This window comes from Macaca mulatta, chromosome 17, assembly GCF_049350105.2.
Source record: "Macaca mulatta isolate MMU2019108-1 chromosome 17, T2T-MMU8v2.0, whole genome shotgun sequence".
In the NCBI taxonomy this organism is placed as follows: domain Eukaryota; kingdom Metazoa; phylum Chordata; class Mammalia; order Primates; family Cercopithecidae; genus Macaca; species Macaca mulatta.
In genome coordinates, this window is record NC_133422.1 from 67,737,800 (window position 1) to 67,758,449 (window position 20,650).

At 38.4% G+C, this 20,650-nt stretch overlaps 1 protein-coding gene across 8 annotated transcripts in view; it reads left to right on the forward strand.

Annotated features, from left to right (window-relative positions):
- Positions 1 to 20,650, forward strand: part of PIBF1 (progesterone immunomodulatory binding factor 1) — a 278,245-nt gene that overhangs the window by 194,939 nt on the left and 62,656 nt on the right. For 6 of the 8 annotated variants that reach the window (XR_003724327.2, XM_077974341.1, XM_077974342.1 and 3 more), the window contains one exon: positions 2,604 to 2,688. The exons of the other annotated variants lie outside the window; for them this stretch is intronic. Coding sequence is in view for 5 of the 6 variants with exons in the window: in XM_077974341.1 (XP_077830467.1) it covers positions 2,604 to 2,688 (85 nt within the window). In the remaining variant the exon portion in view is untranslated. The remainder of the gene's footprint in view (positions 1 to 2,603; positions 2,689 to 20,650) is intronic. 8 annotated transcript variants of the gene reach the window in all.

Below are 20,650 nucleotides of genomic sequence, written 5' to 3' on the forward strand. Positions count from 1 at the left end.
TATCCCCCCACCATTTATTCCATGTATATACGGTTGTTTTGCTATTTAATTATAGAATACTTTATTTTTGAAAAGTTAAACATGACAATATAAAAGCATTTGTAAAGAATTATCCAGTCAAAATCCTTTAATTACCTCGACATTCCATTCCGATTACACTACATTTTCTTTAGAAGAGCCTGTTGGTATTTGAGACAGAGAGTGAGTGTGTGTGTGTGTGTGTGTGTGTGTGCAGTGAATGTGAGTATATGCTTAAATACCATGGTTGTTAGTGTATAAGTTTACATGTATATGAACATAGACACATATGTGTTCCTTAAAAATTCCTAGTCCTATTTACTGGATATTTAAATTTGAAAAAATATTTTACCTTCAAAGTGATTCCAGCTAAAGATAGGTTAGAATTCTAGAGTTAGAGAAACAAGTGATCCTTGCCATGCTTTGGAGATTCTAGCAGAACATGGCACTCAGTTTCCTTTATACTGTTTTGTTCTTTTTCAACTCCTCAGCTCTTGTAGGATCTCTGGCGCCTAACTCTAAAAGTCAGTTTGTTTTTTCAGCTGAGCTGCTTACCTTTATTGACATTTAATTACTATTTTACTCTGATGCCTATTTTTTTATCTAAATTAGTAATGCTGTATAACATTTATATAGAGTTTTATGAGTTCAACACTTTATATAATCATTCACATAGCCCTTTGACATACATGAGTATTATGTTCCACTTTACAGATATAAAAACTGAGGTTCAGTGGGGTGGTATGTGTTATGCTTTGCACCATACATTTGAGTCTGAGTCAGTGGCACAGTTGGAAACAAGTCAGAATTGCGTCTAGTCCGTCTTCTCAGAGGACAAACTATGATGCTTCCTTCTCGATTACTTGGAAGGAGAAGAATATGGGCTTTCCCTCTTAAATCCTTCGAATTAGCAGTTGTTCCAGAATGCCTACTACTGTTTCTTGAATTAAAAAAAAAAAAAAAAAAAAGTCTGCCCAATATTATTCTAAAAATTAGTGACTTTCCTTTATTTATTTATTTTTTTTTTTAGAGAGAGCCTCACTCTGTCTCCCAGGCTGGAATACAATAGAGAATCATAGCTCGCTGCAGCCTCGAACTCCTGGGCTCAAGCGATCCTCCTACCTCATCCTTTGATGTAGCTGGGACTAAAGGTGCATGTCTCCACACCTGGCTAACATTTTTTTTTTTAAGAGATGGAGTCTCTCTATGTTGCCCAGACTAGTCTCGAACTCCTGGACTCATGGACTCATGCAGTTCTCCAACCTGGACCTCCCAAAGTGCTAGGATTATAGGCATGAGCCAGTGTTCCCTGCCTCCATTTTCTTAAAGTAGAACTTAAGTAGAACTTTAAAAATGTTTTTACCTGCCAGGTGCAGTGGCTCACGCCTATAATCCTAGCACTTTGGGAGGCCGAGGTGGGTGGATCACGTGAGGTCAGGAATTCCAGACCAGCCTGGCCAGCATGGTGAAACCCCATCTCTACTAAAAATACAAAAATTAGCCGGGCATGGTGGCACACACCTGTAGTCCCAGCCATTCAGGAGGCTGAGGCAGGAAAATCAGTTGAACCCAGGAGGCAGAGGTTGCAGTGAGCCGAGATCACGCCAGTGCACTCCAGCCTGGGCGACAGAGCAAGACTCCGTCTCAAAAAAAAAAAAAAAAAAAAAAAAAAATGTTTTTTACCTATTTAAAACAATTCTTGTTAGTTTTACCCTCACAAATTTTTTCTTTTTTTTTATTGTAATCATTCATTAGATAATTGCCACCGTGCCCAGCCAGAAATTGAAAATTGAACTAATAATTTGGAAACAAACGTTCTTTTTTCAAGTTTATCACAGACTAAATACCTGATTCACTTACTTAACTCAATTATATACCTGATCATTTAGTTTGTGGTAAATCATAAAATATTACTTTCAGTTTTAAGGATAAATGTTTTAATTTGACTTCTAGTATCTTGTGTTGTAATAGTGTGCTGACATATACTACTTCTTACCTTTTATGTGAGTTTCACTTTATCTTTGTACATTTTAGTAGTAAATAGTCATCTTTACAACATTAATTTTATGCCTATACTAGGCAGGAAAGCATTCTCAGACAACATGTCAGTTACATTGTCAAATGGATTCTTAAGAGAAGAAAAGCTGGGCGCAGTAATGTATGCCTGTAGTCCCGGATACTAGGAGGCTGAAGCAGGAAGATTGCTTGAGCCCAGGAGTTTGAGGCTGTAGTTCATTGTTACCATGTCTGTGAATAGCCACTGCACTCCAGCCTGGGTAACATAGCAAGAGTCCATATGTTTAAAAAAAAAAAAAAAAAGAGAGAGAGAGAGAGAAAGAAAGAGAGAAAGAAAAGAGGAGAGGGAAGGAAGAAAAGAGAAAAGAAAGGAAAATAAAAAGAATCTTCTGACAAAATAGGCCATTCATTAGGCCAAACATTTTAGTGGCTAGTCTGGAATATTTATGGATTATAAATTTATCTTTAATTCAAACCATCAGATTCGTGTTTATTCTTTTAATATTTGCCATTTATTAACTCTACACTAACATAATGACTTTTTAAAACTTGAGTGTTTTTTTTTTCAGCAACTTAAATAAAGAAAAATCAGCTTTACTACAGACGAAGAATCAAATGGCATTAGATTTAGAGCAACTTCTAAATCATCGTGAGGTATTTTTCCTATTTTGTTATAATTTTAATCATTTTAGGCTTTTTTAAAAACTGCTATCAGGTTAAAATTATTGGATCCCAGTTGTGCATGTTCATTAATGACTTACTTATGTCTCACTGTAATTTTGTCCTTTTTTATTCAACTTTTGATATACTTCTTAGAGTTAATTCTTATTCCTAGAATGCCCCTTCTTGTTTTGTTGATATCTGTCACTGAATTTCCCCGTATTATTTAATAATAATCTGTTTTATCTTATTCTGCAACTAGACAGTAAATTTCCTTAGTGTGCCTCTTGTCTTCTTTATCAGTGTTGCCCAGTGCCTATAGTAGGTAGAGTATTTATGTGGAGCTTTAAAGTTCATAAAATTATTTTCTTTTCTTCATTTGCTCCCCACCAAAATTCTTTTAGAGTAAATATAATTCCTATTGTATAGATGGAGAAATGAGTTTTAAGTGGCTTGCCCATGGCAGTTAGTAACTAAGAGATAAGTCCTGTTTTGTTTTGTTTTTTTCCTTTAAGTAAGGTTTATTGAGGTATAATCTACAAAGAATAAAATTCACCTTTTTTAGCAGACATGTCTGTGATTTTTGACAAATGCACACAGTTGCATCAGCACCACCACAATCAATATATAAAATAGTTCCATAACTCAAAAAAATTCCCTCATTACCCCTTTTTAGCTGACCCTTTTCCTCAATCCCCAGCCCTATCAACCACTGGTCTATTTTCCGTACCTATTGTTTACCTTTTGCAAAATGCTATAGAAGTGAAATTATCAGTATATAGCCTTTTGAGTCTGGCTTTTCTCAGTTATAATAATACATTTGCAATTCATCTATATTGTTGCAATATAGATGTATAATATATTGACCTCAAGTGATCCGCCTGCCTCAGCCTCCCAAAGTGCTGGGATTACAGGTGTGAGCCTGTATATACATCTATATTGGTCATATGTTTCCTTTTTATTGCTGAGTAATAAGCCATTATATGGATGTAACCCAGTTTGTTAATTCATTCACAGTTGATGGACATTTGAGTTGTTTCCATTTGAGGACATCTCCAAATAAAATAACTGTAAACAATTATGTACACGTTTATATAAACGTAAGTTTCCATTTCTCTTGGGTAAACACCCAGGAACGTGATTACTGGGTTGTATGGCAGGTGTATGTTTAAGTTTATAAGAAACTGTCAAAATTTTCCAAAGTTACTATATTTTTGCATTCCCCCTCTACGATGAATGCGAGTTCCATTTTCTCTGCATCCTCACGAACCATTGGTTTTTTTTAATACAAATCCTATTTTCTACTGAACTGAACTATGACTACCTCATCTTAGCCATCTTGTTACCACTTTGTTATTCTAATAGAAAAAGAAACTTTTTTTTTTTTTTTTTTTTTTTTTGAGGCAGTGTCTCACTCTGTCACCCAGGCTGGAGTGCAGTGGTGTGATCTCGGCTCACAGGAACCTCTGCCTTCCAGAGTTCAAGCGAATCTCTTGGCTTAGCCTCCTGAGTACCCGGGATTACAGGTGCATTCCCCCATGCCGTCTAATTTTTGTGTTTTTAATAGAGACTGGGTTTCGACATGGTTGGCCAGGCTGATCTTAAACTCCTGACCTCAAGTGATCCACCTGCCTCAGCCTCCCAAAGTGCTGAGATTACAGGTGTGAGCCACTGCGCCTGACCAGAAAACGAAACATTTAAAACATATCATTGGTTTACGAGTATCCTCATACTAGTCTGGGAGAGGTATACCACATGTTGGGAAGAAATTATTGGAAGAATATTGTTAAGAGAGGGAACTGGAAACTATTACTGGAAGCAGTTCCAAGGTATATATCCTAGAGATGGTGTCAGAAGAACTGGAGGATTGTCTGTATCTGAGAAATGGCATTGGAGTGAGTTTTCTTAAAGGTGTCTTCTATGTGATGGGTGAAAAGGATAAGTGTCCCTGGACTAGAGTGTAATTATAACATTTAGGTAGATAAGTCAATGTAACAACAGGTTACAGAGCTAGGAAAAGCTTCTCTGAAGATATTTATTCTTTCTTCTGAGTTCTGACATTCTAGACCTTATCCATCACTGCTACTATCACTTATGTCCTAGGATTCTGCTTTCAAGTAATTGTCTCTTCACTGTGGAAACCTGATTCATTCACTATGTGAAATTTTCACAAGTGTTTTTGAAATTAAATACTTAAGAGTAGTAACTACAGATGACCAGCCATATCAACTACATTTTTTTAAAGCTAGATATTAATTTTTTTTTCAGAATGGCAGTTCTCATTTGATTTTAAAGGGATGTGCTACACTGAAAAATATATGAGGAGTTCCAACACTTGGAATCACATTACTTGTGAGTCCAAATAAGGACCAAAAAAGTTTGCTTGGTGGATTGAGAAGAAAATATGTGTTAGCATGCAAATTAAATTCTAACAGAGCTGGGCACAATATCACACACCTGTTGTCCCAGGTAGTCTGGAGGCTAAGACAGGAGAATCACTTGAGCACAGGAGTTTGAGACTGTAGTGCACTCTTATCTCACCTGTGAGTAACCACTGCATTCCAGCCTGAACAACGTAGTGCAACCCTATCTTTTAAAAAACAAAGAAAGAGAAACAGGGAGGGAGGGTGAGACGGAAGGAGAGGAAGAAGGAGGAAAAAAGGAAGCGAGGGAAGGAGGGAGAAATTTAAACACTAGCAAGATGAAACTACTCATTAATTGCCTACTACTACATGTCATTACTGATATTTGCATGGATGCATATTTAGATAATTGTCAGTTTTTTATGTATTTGACAGTGTATCTTTATTTTGGCAATGATATTTTAAAAATTTAACATTGTATAGCTTTTGATGATACCAAACATCTAAAAGCAACTTTTTTTGTTTTAAAGCAAAGTAAAAATTAAAGCTTAGTAAAAACAAATCTGATGTTATTAATCATTTTCTAAGAAACCATTTACTACCAACTTACATCATATATGCACATGCAAAGGCCTCTGCAAATTGCTTATATGGAAATAAAACAGCTGGTGTGACCCCCTAGAGATGCTTAGCCATTCACTTGAACATTAACCTGATGAAACAAAGGGTCCATAGGATTGATTTATTCACTTGATTGTTCGGAGGATCATGTCCTCATAATAGTCAATAGATAACTGTTGGATAAGAATAATTCTGATATTTTTTTGAAAATGAAAATCAGAGCTGGGACTAGGGTGAGGCAAGCAAGGCATCTAGGACATATGATGTAAGGAGGTGCCTACTCTCAGAGTGGGCAAAGAGCATGGATGGCCCCTGGGAGCCACTGCCTCTACCTAAGGCCACTAGCTTGCCTCACCCTGGTCAAGACCCTGGGAAAATTATCTGATACCAGTCATGGTTTTAATCAGTTAAATTTGGGCAGTGTAAATGAGTGATTCGAAAAGAGACCAAATGAACCTTTTCAAGTTTCTTATTTTCTTTTTTGCATGGGACAGCTCTTGCTCTAACGTTGTTTCGTTTTGTTTTGTTTTGAGATGGAGTCTTGCTCTGTCACCCAGGCTGGAGTGCAGTGGCACTATCTCAGCTCACTGCAACCTCCACATCCCTGGTTCAAGCAATTCCCCTGCCTCAGCCCCCCAGGTAGCTGGGATTAACAGGCACACGCCACCACGCCTGGCTAATTTTTTTGTATTTTTAGTAGAGATGGGTTTTCACCATGTTGGCTAGACTGGTCTCCAACTCCTAACCTCAGGCAATCTGCCTGCCTCAGCCTCCCAAAGTGCTGGGATTACAGGCATGAGCCACTGCACCCAGCCTAGCTCTAACTTTTTTTAGCAGTGTCACTTAGTTCTGAGTAGGCTGTATGTGTTCATGTAATATGAAGTAAGATCACCAGTTCATTTACATAATTCCAAAATATGTATTAAACAGAAAAAACAAGTAGGACAATTCTAGGTTGACAATTCAAAAACATTTGGGGCATGACCACAGAGAGTTTTTATTTCCTATATTAGTGTTAGCTCAAATATATTAGCTTAAAAGTATCTTCTCTCATATTAAGAGTTAGGATGTGGTGTGACAGTTTCCAGGAATGTGTATTGATATCTTACAATTGTGTATTTCTTGAACTATGAGTGGTATATTTGGTGGTTTTTAGTCTTAACTTTCTTTGAGAGAAAATATATTAGACTACTAATTTCAGAATGATATAATGTGAAGAGCAGGTGGGTATAGAGAGAAATAGGATATTTTAGGTTGACTTTTCATACTACAAAGCTCAACTGGGTTGGGTAAATGGTTAAAGGATTTACACAACAAATACTAACTTTAAAATGTGCATAAATTGAATTGAGAGCCTATACCTGCCCACACTTCTCCATTCTAAATTCTCCAGGTTTTGTCCTTATATTCAGTAAAATGTTCATAAAGCAGAGGGGAAAAGGGCAAAATATCTCTCCTCACAGAATTTCTTTTATTAAAGAACAATTTAATGTCATGTCTTCTGCTTTTGTAGAAGATCAAAACAAAGTGTGATCTCTCTTGGTTTTGTAAAACTATTTAAGGCAGTCTACTAAGTACATCCACATAAATGACATAATCTAATCTTTACTACAGTCCACTGATAAATATCATTATCCTCATTGTTAGAGATGAAACTGATGCTGATAAGAGTTAAATAACTCGACTGTGATTACATAGTCAAAACTAAAAGTAATTCATTTTTTTCCCCAAAACAAAACTAATGTTCTTTTTCCTTAGTCTCATTTAGACAGAAAAAAAACTCATGATGAATTATTGCTTATATTCCAGGAAAATTTTTTCCTCTGGGCATGAAGTTATATTCCTCTTTCTTGTTTTCATAAAATGAAAACTTTGTAATTTAATGTGTTTCCTTTTTGTCTTCATTGCCAGAAAACTCAGAGCTGAATATCTTGTACCAGGTGTTATAATCTTTTTTTTCCTCTTTCGCTTTTGAAACCTCAGAATAACTTTATCTGTTTCCTTCAGGTGGGTTGTAATCTATCTTACTCTAAAATGTCTTCACTTGTACTCAGATTAAGACCTCTTAGGTGTAAATAAAATATAAACCTTAAATAATTAGATATTAAAAAGAGGTAAACAGAAAAGATAAACTGATAGGATCTTACTTTTAGATAACAGTAGCAGGACTTCAAATAAACCATTCATTTTGAAAAGATTTCGAGTATGAGAAATGTGATTTCAGGCCCAATGCAGTGGTTCACACTTGTAATCCCAGCACTCAAAAAGGCCAAGGTGGGAGGAACGCTTGAGGCTAGGTGTTCAAGACCAGCCTGGACAACCTAGCAAGACCCCATCTTCACAAAAAAATCAGAATTTAGCTGGGCATGGTGGTGCACGTCTGTGTTCCCAGCTACTAGGGAAGTTGAAGCAGAGAGATAGCTTGAGCCCAGGAGGTTAAGGCTGCAGTGAATTATAATCACATCACGGCCCTCCAGCTTGAGTGACAGCAAGACTGTCTTTAAAAAAAAAAAAAGAAATGTGACTCCTTAAAATGGCTTCTAGCTTGAGCTTATCACTCGGTAGTCTTCATTAATTGCATTTAGTTTTCATCTGTTTTTATCCATTCATCTTTGCCTTAATGAAACAGGATTTACTGATTACCTTTGGAAATTCTAATTCTGCTTTTCTTTGTGTATATTTTATCCATGTGTCCTTAGAATATAAGCTTTTGAGAGTAAGAAAAGCATCCTTCATCAGCCAAATGCCTAATAGAATACTGAGTTCAGTTGTAAGAAGCCCTTTTCTCATGGCTCTTGGAGCTGTATAAGGGCAGTGGGAAGAACACCATTTAGGAAGCTATTCCAGTATTTCAGTGAGTGATGGTGGTGTCTTGAACTAGATTGGTGATGATGAGGTAAAACAAAAATAGACCGATTTGAAAGCTTTTTAAGAAGCATAATCACAGGGCTTGGTGATTGAGTACATTAGGGACTGATTAAGAGAGGACGAATGAGAATTGATGCCTAGGTTTTTGGCTTGTGTCTTTAGTGGTGCTACGAAGAACCTAGAAGAAAGAATTTGGGGAAGAAAAGTTTAAGAAAATATCTAAGTGGATATATACACTAGAGAGTTGGAAATGTAGTTTCTTGTGACCAAGAAAGAGAATTCATCTGGTGATAGAAATTTGAAAGTCACAACATAAAGATGTTACTTTACATAGAAATAGAGAAAATGAACCAGTGAGACTATATAGAGTGAGAACAGAAGAAGACTTGTGACAGAATCGTGATAACTACCAGCATTTAAGGGAAGGGCATAGGAAAAAGTGTTTACACAAAGAAGAGTGAGGAGTGACCAGCATCAGTGAGGAGCATCAGGAAGAGAGTAGAGTCCCTAAAGCCCAGGGAGAAGCATTCATAACAGAGCCATTGTCCGCAGTGACATGTGCTCTCAAGAGGTCAGGCCAAAGAAAGATTTTTTTTTTTTTTTTTTTTTGAGACGGAGTCTCGCGCTGTCACCCAGGCTGGAGTGCAGTGGCCGGATCTCAGCTCACTGCAAGCTCCGCCTCCCGGGTTCACGCCATTCTCCTGCCTCAGCCTCCCGAGTAGCTGGGACTACAGGCGTCCGCCACCTCGCCCGGCTAGTTTTTTGTATTTTTTTTTTTTTTAGTAGAGACGGGGTTTCACCATGTTAACCAGGATGGTCTCGATCTCCTGACCTCGTGATCCGCCCGTCTCGGCCTCCCAAAGTGCTGGGATTACAGGCTTGAGCCACCGCGCCCGGCCCAAAGAAAGATTTTTTAAAAAGAGTGATTTGGATTTAATAGGACGCTAAAGGGCTGGGCATGGTGGCTCATGCCTGTAATCCCAGCACTTGGGGAGGCTGAGACAGGCAGATCACTTGAGCTCAGGAGTTCAAGACCAGCCTGGCCAACATGGCAATATCCCATCTCTACAAAAGATACATAAATTAGCCAGGCTTGAGGGCATGCACCTGTAGTCCCGGCTACTTGGGAGGCTGAGGTGGGAAGATCTGGGAGAATTGCTTGAGCCCAGGAGGTGGAGGTTGCAGTGAGCCAAGATTGTACCACTGCACTCCAGCCTGGGTGGCAGAGTCAGAGCCCTGTCCAAAAAAAAAAAAAAGAAGAAGATGCTAAAGCAGTTCCAGTGGAGCTGGAGCTAAAAAGCAGATTGCCATGAAAAATAGGCAGTCCTTAGAATATTTGAAGAAGAAAAGATAGGACAATTGAGGAAGGGGCATGAGATCAAGAGCTTTTACTAGGCCAAGCACGGTGGCTCACGCCTGTAATCCCAATACTTTGGGAGACAGAGGTGGGTGGATCCCTTAAGGCCAGGAGTTCGAGACCAACCTGGCCAACATGGTAAAACCCCATCTGTACTAAAAACAAAAAAATTCACCGGGCGTGGTGGCAGAAGCCTGTAGTCCCCGCTACTTGGGAGCCTGCGCCAGGAGAATCACTTGAACCCAGGAGGTGGAGGTTGCAGTGAACTGTGATCACGCCACTATACTCCATCTTGGGTGACAGAGCAAGACTCTGTCTCAAAAAAAAAAAAAAAAAAGAGCTTTTGCCTCTCAAAGCTAGAGATTACCCAATTTAAATAGTGACAGGAAGAAGCAAAATAGAGACATTAAAAGTACAAAAAAGAAAGGGATAATCAGTTGAACAAAAGTGATAGGAAAGGAGGAGATTCATAGCAAAGTCATGGGAATCAGCTTTAGACCACCAGTGTTACCTTTTCCATTTTGAAGAGTAGAAAAAAGAATTATGTGAAAACAGAAGTAAGTTTATAGGTTTAGTGGTATTTACTTATCTATCATTTGAGACTGGGCACGGTGGCTCCTACCTGTACCCAGCACTTAGGAAGGCCAAGACAGGCAGATCGCTTGAGCTCAAGAGTTCAAGACCAGCCTGGGCAACATGGTGAAACTGTCTCTACAAAAAATATGAAAATTAGCCAGGCATAGTGGTACACATCCCAGCTACTTAGGAAGCTGAGGTGAGAGGATTGCTTGGACCTGAGAGGTTGAGGCTTTAGTGAGTGGTGATCGCACCACTACAGTCCAGGGTGGGTAACAGACTAGACCCTATCTAAAAAAACACTAAAAATTAAAAAAATTATCTGTCCTTTGAAGCCCTCGCTAACTCAGGAAAGAAAAATACACCCTTTTCTACCTCATTCCTATAACTTTTTAAATATTTCTGTTAATGTTCATATTACTGTGTGATTATGCATCTGTCTTACCCATTAGATTGACAAATTCCTTTTTGTGTCTTAGCCTTTAGCACAATATTTAGCAGATAATAAATACTCATTCAAATGTTTGTTAAACTAATGGTTCTTCTCAATCTTCAATAATATAAAGCTGTCAAATAGAAAGCTTTAGAAACTGTCATCAAAAAATAAGTGTCACTCTGATACTGATACTATTTTAGCTGAAGAAAGCACAGAAGCTCTCCTGTATCCAAGAGCAGTTTTAGAGATCTATCTGAAAGTAGGCCATAGGAAGTCATATCCGAAAGGTTTGTCTGCAGTAGAGCTACTTCCTAAAACCTTGGAGATGGTAGTTATAGGCACAGCAACCTCTATGGTTATCACACTTATATAGAATAATATATATTTGTAGAATATAAAACATCTGTTTTGGCTGGGCAGGGTAGCTCAGGCCTCTGATCCCATCACTTTGGGAGGCCAAGGTAGGAGGATTACTTGAGTCTAGAAATTTGAGACCAGCCTGGGCAACAAAGCAAGACCCCTAGCATGGTGGCACAAACCTGTAGACCCAGCTACTTGGTTGGCTGTTGTGGGAGGATCCTTTAAGCCCAGGAAGTCAAGGCTGCAGTGAGTCATTATTGCACCACTGCACTCCTGCCTGGGCAACAGAGTGAGACTGTATCAAAGAAAAAAGAAAAATTTGTTTCTGAGACCTGGGATGTCTTCTACCCTCTCATTGCAGTGGTTTTGCCAATAACATCTCTCAGGGCCCACAGTCATTTCAGTTAGTATTTAACCAGAATTAATCAACCACTCCTTACTAAGTACTTAGAATGTGCAAGGCCCCATGCTTACCTGAATGTTACACTAATTCTTATTATCCTGGATAACTTTCTTCTTACAGCACTATATGTCACATAATGAAAAGAAAACAAACCCTGCAGTTAGCCAGGTTTCTTGAAAGTGAAATGACAGTATAATTATCATTCTCTGATGGTATGTTTATGTTCCCGGATTCTAACTCATATGTTCTTTGCGATTTCTCGGAAGATTTCAGGGACATTTCAGCATCCCAAGTGCCCCTTAGGCAATCCACTTCATAAGAAGTTCCAACAAATTACATTTTTCTTTATGTGTGTCACTCTTTTGGTTCATACCTAACTGCTTTGAAATTTTCTTAAGAGTATCTTTTTACATGTTTTTCTTACGTACCTATGTAGTTAAATTTTAGAGTCAGCATGCTTAAAAAAAGGAAAAAAAAACTACTGAGTGGGTAAATTAATTTTTCTTTAATTGAAAATATGCTTCTTTCTCAGATTCATACATACATTTCTTATCATAGTGGTGCTCTTCAAGTTAAATTGTTTTTGATTTGTTGGATATAAATAAGTATTTTAAAGAAAGATAATTATTATAGTGAAAACCAAAAACACACATGTATGATACAAGTCATATTTTCCCTATAAAGTTTTAGAAAGCTTTTTTTCCATGTGAGGATGTGTGAATTCAGGTCTGAGGAAATTTAGGTAATAAAATGTTGCAAAAAATACTGCAAATGTTGAATTTACACACATACTTTATGTATGATAAAGCTAAAGCTATTGTATTGACACTAAGAATATGAATTATGTTATACTGCCCTACTTAGGAACCAGTTACAAATTGCTTTCAAATAAGTGTATCTGGGATTAAGGAATCAGAGAAAGGAAAAGTTTTAAATTAGTCTTCTCTGTTGAAAATTGGCCTTTTGTTTTCTAGTATTCAAGAGGGAATTAGGCTTTTTACCCAAAATACATAATTTTCAGTAAATAATAAGTTTGTTTAATAATGATATATTACCTTGTAGTTTTTTATATTCATTTATTTTATTTAAGCCTCACAACAACTCAGTCTCACCACCCATTTCACAGAGGCAGCAGCTGAATCACAGTTGTTCATTCTGTAAAATGTTAATTCTCCTCAGTTTTGAGTTGTGTAAAAGACATTTGAATTTCTTTTAGACTGTGCTCTCTGGACCATTATGTTTATATAGACTTGTATAGATCCTAATAGAACTATGTCAAAATTGTTTTGGTTTTTTTAAGTATTTTGATTTCTTCTTTAATCTTTTCATTATCTTCTTTTAAATTATAAATATCTTTGTTGTATACTACAAGTGAAGTTCAGTCTTGTGTGACCCAATATATTAGTAGCTCATCATAAAAATATTTTATCTGTGCATATATACCCTTTTAACATTTTATATCACATTTTCACATCTATTATGTAACATATAGACCTAGCATTTTTTAGGGTTTTTTTTTTTTAAGAATGAAATGTGTATTTTCCCACTGCATTTTAGAAGCTTGTGATATGTTTTCTGTTAAATTATAAGTACATTTCTCGGACCGTTTTTTATCAGTAAGGAACAAATAAATGACTTCTCTTGCTATCATTTCTAACCCTGTGCTTGTATGACTGTCTTAGAATAGTAGCAGCTTATAACAAACCAAACAATTCCGAGACGTAAGGAGACACACACACACAAAAAAACTACAAAACTGTAAAATAAATCTCTGAAAATATTTGGTGGCCAGGAGACAATATTAACAATTATATGAGATAATTATAGTCATAATTCTGTTAGATACCATATTGGCAAAATCTTGCTGTAAACTTAGTCACTGATCCCATATCAAGGAGCTGACACTAAGAGAAGGCTGGAATACAGCATGGAGAAGGTACAGGCACTGGAGTGAGTCATACTCTGAAAATGAGTGCTCTAAGTGGAGGATAGGGTTTAAAGTCTGAAGTTGATGCTGAAAATCAACGAGAATATGAATCAAAACCCATCAGATAATACTGAAATAGTAAAGGCCAGGGTCCAGCACAGTGGCTCACACCTATAATCCCAGCACTTTGAGAGGCTGAGGCAGAAGGATTGCTTGGAGCCCAGGAGTTGTATACTAGCCTGGTCAACATAATGAGACTCCGTCTCTATAAAAAAAATTTTTTTAATAAATAATTAGCCAAATGTGGTAGCTCGTGCCTATAGTCCCAGCTTCATGGGAGGCTGAGGTGGAAGGATCACTTGAGCCCGGGAGTTCAAGGGTGTAGTGAGCTGTGCTTGTACCACTGCACTCCAGCCTGGGCAAGAGTGAGACCCTATCTCAAAAACAAAAAAGAAAAAAAAATTTTAATAAAAAGGTTAAGGCCAGAAACTAGACAGCAACCAGATGACTACTGTTAATAGAAGGGAAAGCAATTGCACTTGGTCACAAAGCCAGGCATCAAGAGAACATGAATGTCAGAAAGCAGAGCAGGCCAAGTAGTGAGAAGTCCAGGGTAATCAGTAATGAGATGCGCAAAAGGGTCTGAGCAAACCAATCAGAACAGAATCAAGGTTCCCACACTCCTGTTTTAAGTCAACAATAGCAGTAGATTTTAATTCAGGAACCTACTTCAGTATGTTAATAATAGCTTCTCTCTGGATCACTGTTGAGAATTACCCTAAGATCATATCCATGATTGTGCAAGAATGTTTCAGGTAATTAGTTATGTCCTGGAAGCTGTAACAGCCCACTTGTCTCTCATTTGCTATCATTCGTGTAAAAGCATGAGCTCTCAATAAGCCTTCAGTCATAGACAGGGTATAGCTCCAAAAATGTTTCTGTCATCTTAAATGTATTAGAATAAGAAGTAGATACCCTGCTCTGCTCTAGTCAGTACTTCTTTCTTTCTTCCGTTCTAGGCCCAAAAATTTTCAATGTAAGGAAAACAGGATGATGAAAGAATTCTTTTCAGTCATAAGAGAGATGAATGAAACTGGGGATGTTTAGAGAAGATAAGACTTAGTGACAGATAAGAAATTCAAAGTAGGCACGTAAAACAGGCAGTAAGAGACTTGTTATACATGTCTCCAAAGTCCACAATTAAACCGCAGGCTAGAAGCTATGAGGAGACACATCCTGTTTTGTTGTTCTACTCCTTTTTTTTTTGAAATGGGAGTGTTTTGGTTTTATAGTTGAGTAAGGAAAACCTAGATTAATAACTAATTTGTCTTCATTTTTAAAGCCTGGGCTAGGTGGCCATAGAGTCAGAGGGGATTTCTTAATTGTATAGAGAGACTGGGTTAAATAACTTGAAGATCTCTTCTAAATCTGAAATTTTGTGTGTCACAGACCTTAATAGAAGGTATCTGCATTATTGTATAATGATAGCTTTGACCCCAGAAAGACCTTATGTAATTTGAATGCTGTTTCACTTCTTAGTAGCTAAATGAACATGGTTAATTTTCTTGAGCCTTCTTTTTATTATTTATTTTTATTTAGAATTTTTTTTTCCTTTTTTTTTTTTTTGAGAAGGGGTCTTGCTGTGTTGCCCAGGCTGGTCTCAAACTCATGGACTCAAGCAATCCACCTGCCTTGGCCTCCCAAAGTGCTGGGATTATAGGCGTGAGCTACCACACCCGGCCTTCTTGAGTTTTTTTGTTTGTTTGTTTGTTTTTTGAGGCAGAGTCTCGCTCTATCGCCAGGCTGGAGCACAGTGGTGCGATCTCAGCTCACTGCAACCTCCACCTCCCGGGTTCATGTGATTCTCCTGCCTCAGCCTCCCAAGTAGCTGAGACTACAGGCACCCGCCACCACGCCTGGCTAATTATTTTTAGTAGAGATGGGGTTTCACCATGTTGGCCAGGATGGTCTCAATCTCTTGACCTCGTGATCCGCCCGCCTCTGCCTCCCGAAGTGCTGGGATTACAGGCGTGAGCCACCATGCCCAGCCCTTCTTGAGTCTTTGAAGCCTCAGTTTCTTCTCTTCAAAATTAAAGTAATATCAAAATTCAAGTAATATCTAATAGTAATATCTACCTCTTAGTATTTGAGGGTGAGTTAAATTATTATAATGTAAGATACTCAGCACAAACCCTGGTACATTGTAGATACTTAGTGAACATTCACTTCTGTCCCCTCTCTTCCTCCCTCCAGACCTAAAATTTGTATATACTTCTTTTGAGGCAAAGAGACAATCCCAGGGTGATGTTACCCTATAAGTGGAAGCAAGTAGTTAGGGAGATGGAGAGGCTGTAGATAACAGCAGTTTGCAGTTGCAGATGTTAATACTCTTCTACAGTTTGCCGTACAAAATCTGTTTTGTCCTTTATTTGGAGTATAGTGGTATTGCATTCAAAGTAACTTTAAAAAAAAATACATTAAATTTGCTTTAATAGTAGTTTAAAATTCTTGTTGAGCACTTAGAGTATAGAATGGATGATTTTGAATTAAAGTTATATTTTCTTTTAAACTATTTTTAATTGTGTGAAATAGGATAATGATATTTTGCTATTTTAAAAAATATTTGTCTGTTAAGAATTCCCACTGAAGTATTTACAAGTGAAATTATCTGAGGCCAGGCACGGTGGTTCACACCTCTAATCCCAGCATTTTGGGAGGCTGAGGCGGGCAGATTGCTTGAGGTCAGGAGTTCAAGACCAACCTGGCCAACATGGTGAAACCCTGTCTCTACTAAAAATACAAAAAGTAACCAGAAGTGGTGGCACACCCTTGTAATCCCAGCTACTCGGGAGGCTGAGGCAGGAGAATCGCTTGAACCCAGGAGGGGAAGGTTGCACTGAGCGGAGATCATGCCACTGCACTCCAGCCTGGGTGACAGAGTGAGTCTCCATCTCAAAAAAAAAAGAAAAAAGAAAAGAAAAAGAAAAATTATCTGAGATCTAGAATATGTGTACGTATATATCGGGGGAAAATCTGGTAAGGAAATAGATAAAACAGTGTTGACAAAACATCATGGTAGTTCCTCAAACAATTAAACATAGAGTTACATATAACCCAGCAGCTCTACACCCAGGTATGTACACAAATGAAATTAAAATGTATCCACACAAAAATTTACACACAAAACTTTTCACTGTTTCAAAATGTGTCAGTGTTTATGAGTGCAACATTATTCATAGTAACCAAAAAGTGGAAATAACCCAAATGTCCTTCAGCTGATGAGTAAACAAAACTTGGTATATCCATGCAGTGGAATATGATTTTGCCATAGAAGGAAGGAAGGATAGATGTTACAACATGGATGAACTTTAAAAACATTATACTAAGTGAAAGAAGCCAGTCACAAAAAAAAACAGACAGTATATGATTCCATTCATGTGAACTGTCTAGAACTGGGAATTCTACAAGGACAAAAAGTAGATTGATTAGTGACAGCTTAGGGCTAGAGTGGTGGGGGCATGGCATGATAGAAGCATATGGTTAAAGCAATCAGAGTTTCTTGGGTTTTGGTTTGTTTTTGTTTTTGTTTTTTTGAGATGATGGAAATGTTTTAAAATTGTGGTAATTGTTGCATGTGTCCGTGAATATACTAAAAACTATTGAATTATACACTTCAAGTGGATTAACCGTGTGGTATGTGAATTATATCTCAGGAACACTATTTTAGAAAAGAAAATATTGACAAAATGTTGATCATTGAAGTTGGGCAGTGGAAACTGGGGACTCAGTATTCTGTCCCCTCCATTTTTGTGTCATTGAAAATTTCCATCATAAAATGCTTTATTAAAAAAATACGCAGCCAAGCACAGTGGCTTATGCCTGTAATCCCAGCACTTTGGGAGGCTGATACAGGTGGATCACTTGGGGTCAAGAGTTCAAAATCAGCCTGGCCAACATGGTGAAACCTCGTGTACACTAAAAATATAAAAATTAGCTGGGCGTGGTGGCACACACCTGTAGTCCCAGCTACTCTGGAGGCTGAGGCAGGAGAATCATTTGAACCCAGGAGACAGAGGTTGCAGTGAGCAGAGATTGCACCACTGCATTCCAGCCTGGGCAACCAAGAAGGCTCCTTCTCAAAAAAAAAAAAAAAAGGGCCAGGCGCAGTAGCTTACACCTGTAATCACAGCACTTTGGGAGGCCGAGGCAGGTGGATCACCTGAGACCAGGAGTTCGAACCAGCCTGGCCAACATGGTGAAACCCTGTCTACTAAAAATACGAAAATTAGCCAGGCGTGGTGGCGTGCACCTGTAGTCCCAGCTACTCGGGAGGCTGAGGCAGGAGAATCGCTTGAACCTGGGAGGCAGAGGTTGCAGTGAGCCAAGATCGTGCCACTACACTCCAGCCTGAGTGACAGAGCGAGACTCCACCTCAAAAAAAAATAAAATAAAATAAAATAAACCCTTTTAAATGAAGTTTAAAGCTGGGCACAGTGGCTCACACCTGTAATACCAGCACTTTGGAAGGCCAGGGTGGGTGGATCACCCAAGGTCAAGAGTTTGAGACCAGCCTGGCCAACATGGTAAAACCCCATCTGTACTGAAAACACAAAAATTAGCCGGGTGTGGTGGCACATGCCTGTAATCCCAGCTACTCAGGAGACTGAGGCAGGAGAATCGTTTGAACCTGGGAGATGGAGGTTGCAGTGAGCCAAGATCATGCCACTGCACTTCAGCCTGAGCAACAGAGCAAGACTCCGTCTCAAATAAATAAATAAATAAATAAATATATAATATCCAAAATATATATGTATTTGGTTTAAAACAAGGCTGGTTTTACCTTGTGTTATATGACTTACTAGTCACGATGCATTTTTATTCCTATATGAAAGCATTTCCATTTAACCTCCAGTGGAGCACACAGTTTGCATTATGCTTGTCAAAGTTATTTTCATCCAGAAATGCTATCTATGTGTCCCCTTGCCTACATCTTTGCAGAGTTTACAACTTTCAGCAATTTATTGGCATCAACTATGCAGTACTGTTAAGCAGCTGCTGTACAGCTAAGCTGTTTGAATATGCTACCACTTATGCAAATAGTTAAATATCCAAGATACATGCTTTTGGATTCAAAAGAACAGTGTATCTCTCTCATAGAGATTGTTTATGCAATCATCATCATCATAATCTGGAAATTTCACAAGAACATTCTTGCCCTTAACTCTTCAGTTTGAAAAGTAATTATTACACTGCAACATAGTTTTTGATATTTAGTTTTCTTTTAGTTTTATTTCAAGTTTCAATTGTATAATCAGATGCAGTTCTTCATTTGTTAATGTTAATGAATAGTTCGTTCATTCATATAGTAATAGTAACTTTATTATGTATTTGATATACTAGAATTACAACATGTACTGTTAATTTTCTGAAAGTTAGTATAAAAGCATATCAGATTTTATCAGACTACATTATAGAATAGTATTGAAATGTTTCAGCTGGCCAGATTTGGTAGCTCACGCCTGTAATCCCAGCACTTTGGGAGGCTGAGGCAGGTGGATTACTTGAGTCCAGGAATTCAAGACCAGCCTGGGCGACGACCCCCATCTCAATTTTTTTTTCTTTTCTTTGAGATGGAGTCTCACTCTGTCACCCAGGATGGAGTGCAGTGGCACGATCTCGGCTCACTGCAACCTCTGCCTCCCGGGTTCACGCCATTCTCCTGCCTCAGCCTCCCGAATAGCTGGGACTACAGGTGCCCGCCATCTCGCCAGGCTGATTTTTTATATTTTTAGTAGAGAGGGGGTTTCACCATGTTAGCCAGGATGGTCTCGATTTCCTGACCTCGTGATCCACCCGCCTCAGCCTCCCAAAGTGCTGGGATTACAGGCGTCAGCCACCGCGTCCAGCCCCCCATCTCAATTTTTTTAAAACTGTCTCAGCTGGGCACAATGGCTCACACTTTTAATCCCAGAGCTTTAGTAAGGCCTAGATGGGAAAATAGCTTAAGCTCGGGAGTTCGAGGCTGCAGTGAGCTACAATCGCACCACTGCAGTCCAGCCTGGGCACCAGAGTGAGACCCTCTCTCAATCAATCAATCAATGTCTTAAACAAGTGGTAAAAGGAAAAAGAGGATTGAGGCAAGGCACTTTTACAGTTTTTGAATTTTACAATGAACAAGTAATATTTCTATAAATTTAAAACAGAATTTTAAAAATATTTTGAAGATAACTTTCTAAATTAATGAAGCACCTGCCAGGCATAGGCTAGAATTGCCAGAATGAAACAAGGCTCTAGATTAGAACACTGCATTTTGTCATTTTGAGAAGGGAGCTTACTTTCTGCCTGAGAACCTTTGGGTAAATCCTGCTACACAAATGATCGCATCCATGTACACAGAGATTGTACTCAACAGTGTCATTAAGATGAATAGCCCCACTTTGGGAGGCCGAGGCAGGCAGATGACTTGAAATCACAAGTTTGAGACCAGCCTACGCAACATGGTGAAACCCCATCTCCACAAAAATAAAAAATAAATTAGCCAGGCATGGTGGCGCATGCCTGTAGTTCCAGCTGCTAAGGAGGCTGAGATGGGAGGATTGCTTGAGACTGGGAGGCAGAGGTTGCAGTAAGCCGAAATCGCACCATTGCACTCCAGCCTGGGTGATAGAGCCAGACTTTGTCTCAGGAAAAAAAAAAAGCCATACAGCAGAGAGAAAGCATGTGACCTGGTCCTTTATTCATAAATGGGATCACACAACCAAAAACTATCAGAAACTGGAGAAAAAGCATAGAAGGGAAAAAATAGCAATAAACAGATAAACTGCCCCCCTTTCCCAGAGGGAAAAACAAATTCTGGATCAGAAAAGAACTTCCAAATTATTATTATTAATTTATTCAGAAATATTTGGAAAAGTAGTATTTCCGTAATATAAAAATCAGTGGGCCAGATACAGTGGCTCACACCTGTAATCCCCACATTTTGAGAGGCCAAGGCAAGTGGATTGCTTGAGTTCAGCCTGGGCAAAATGGCAAAACCCCGTTTCTA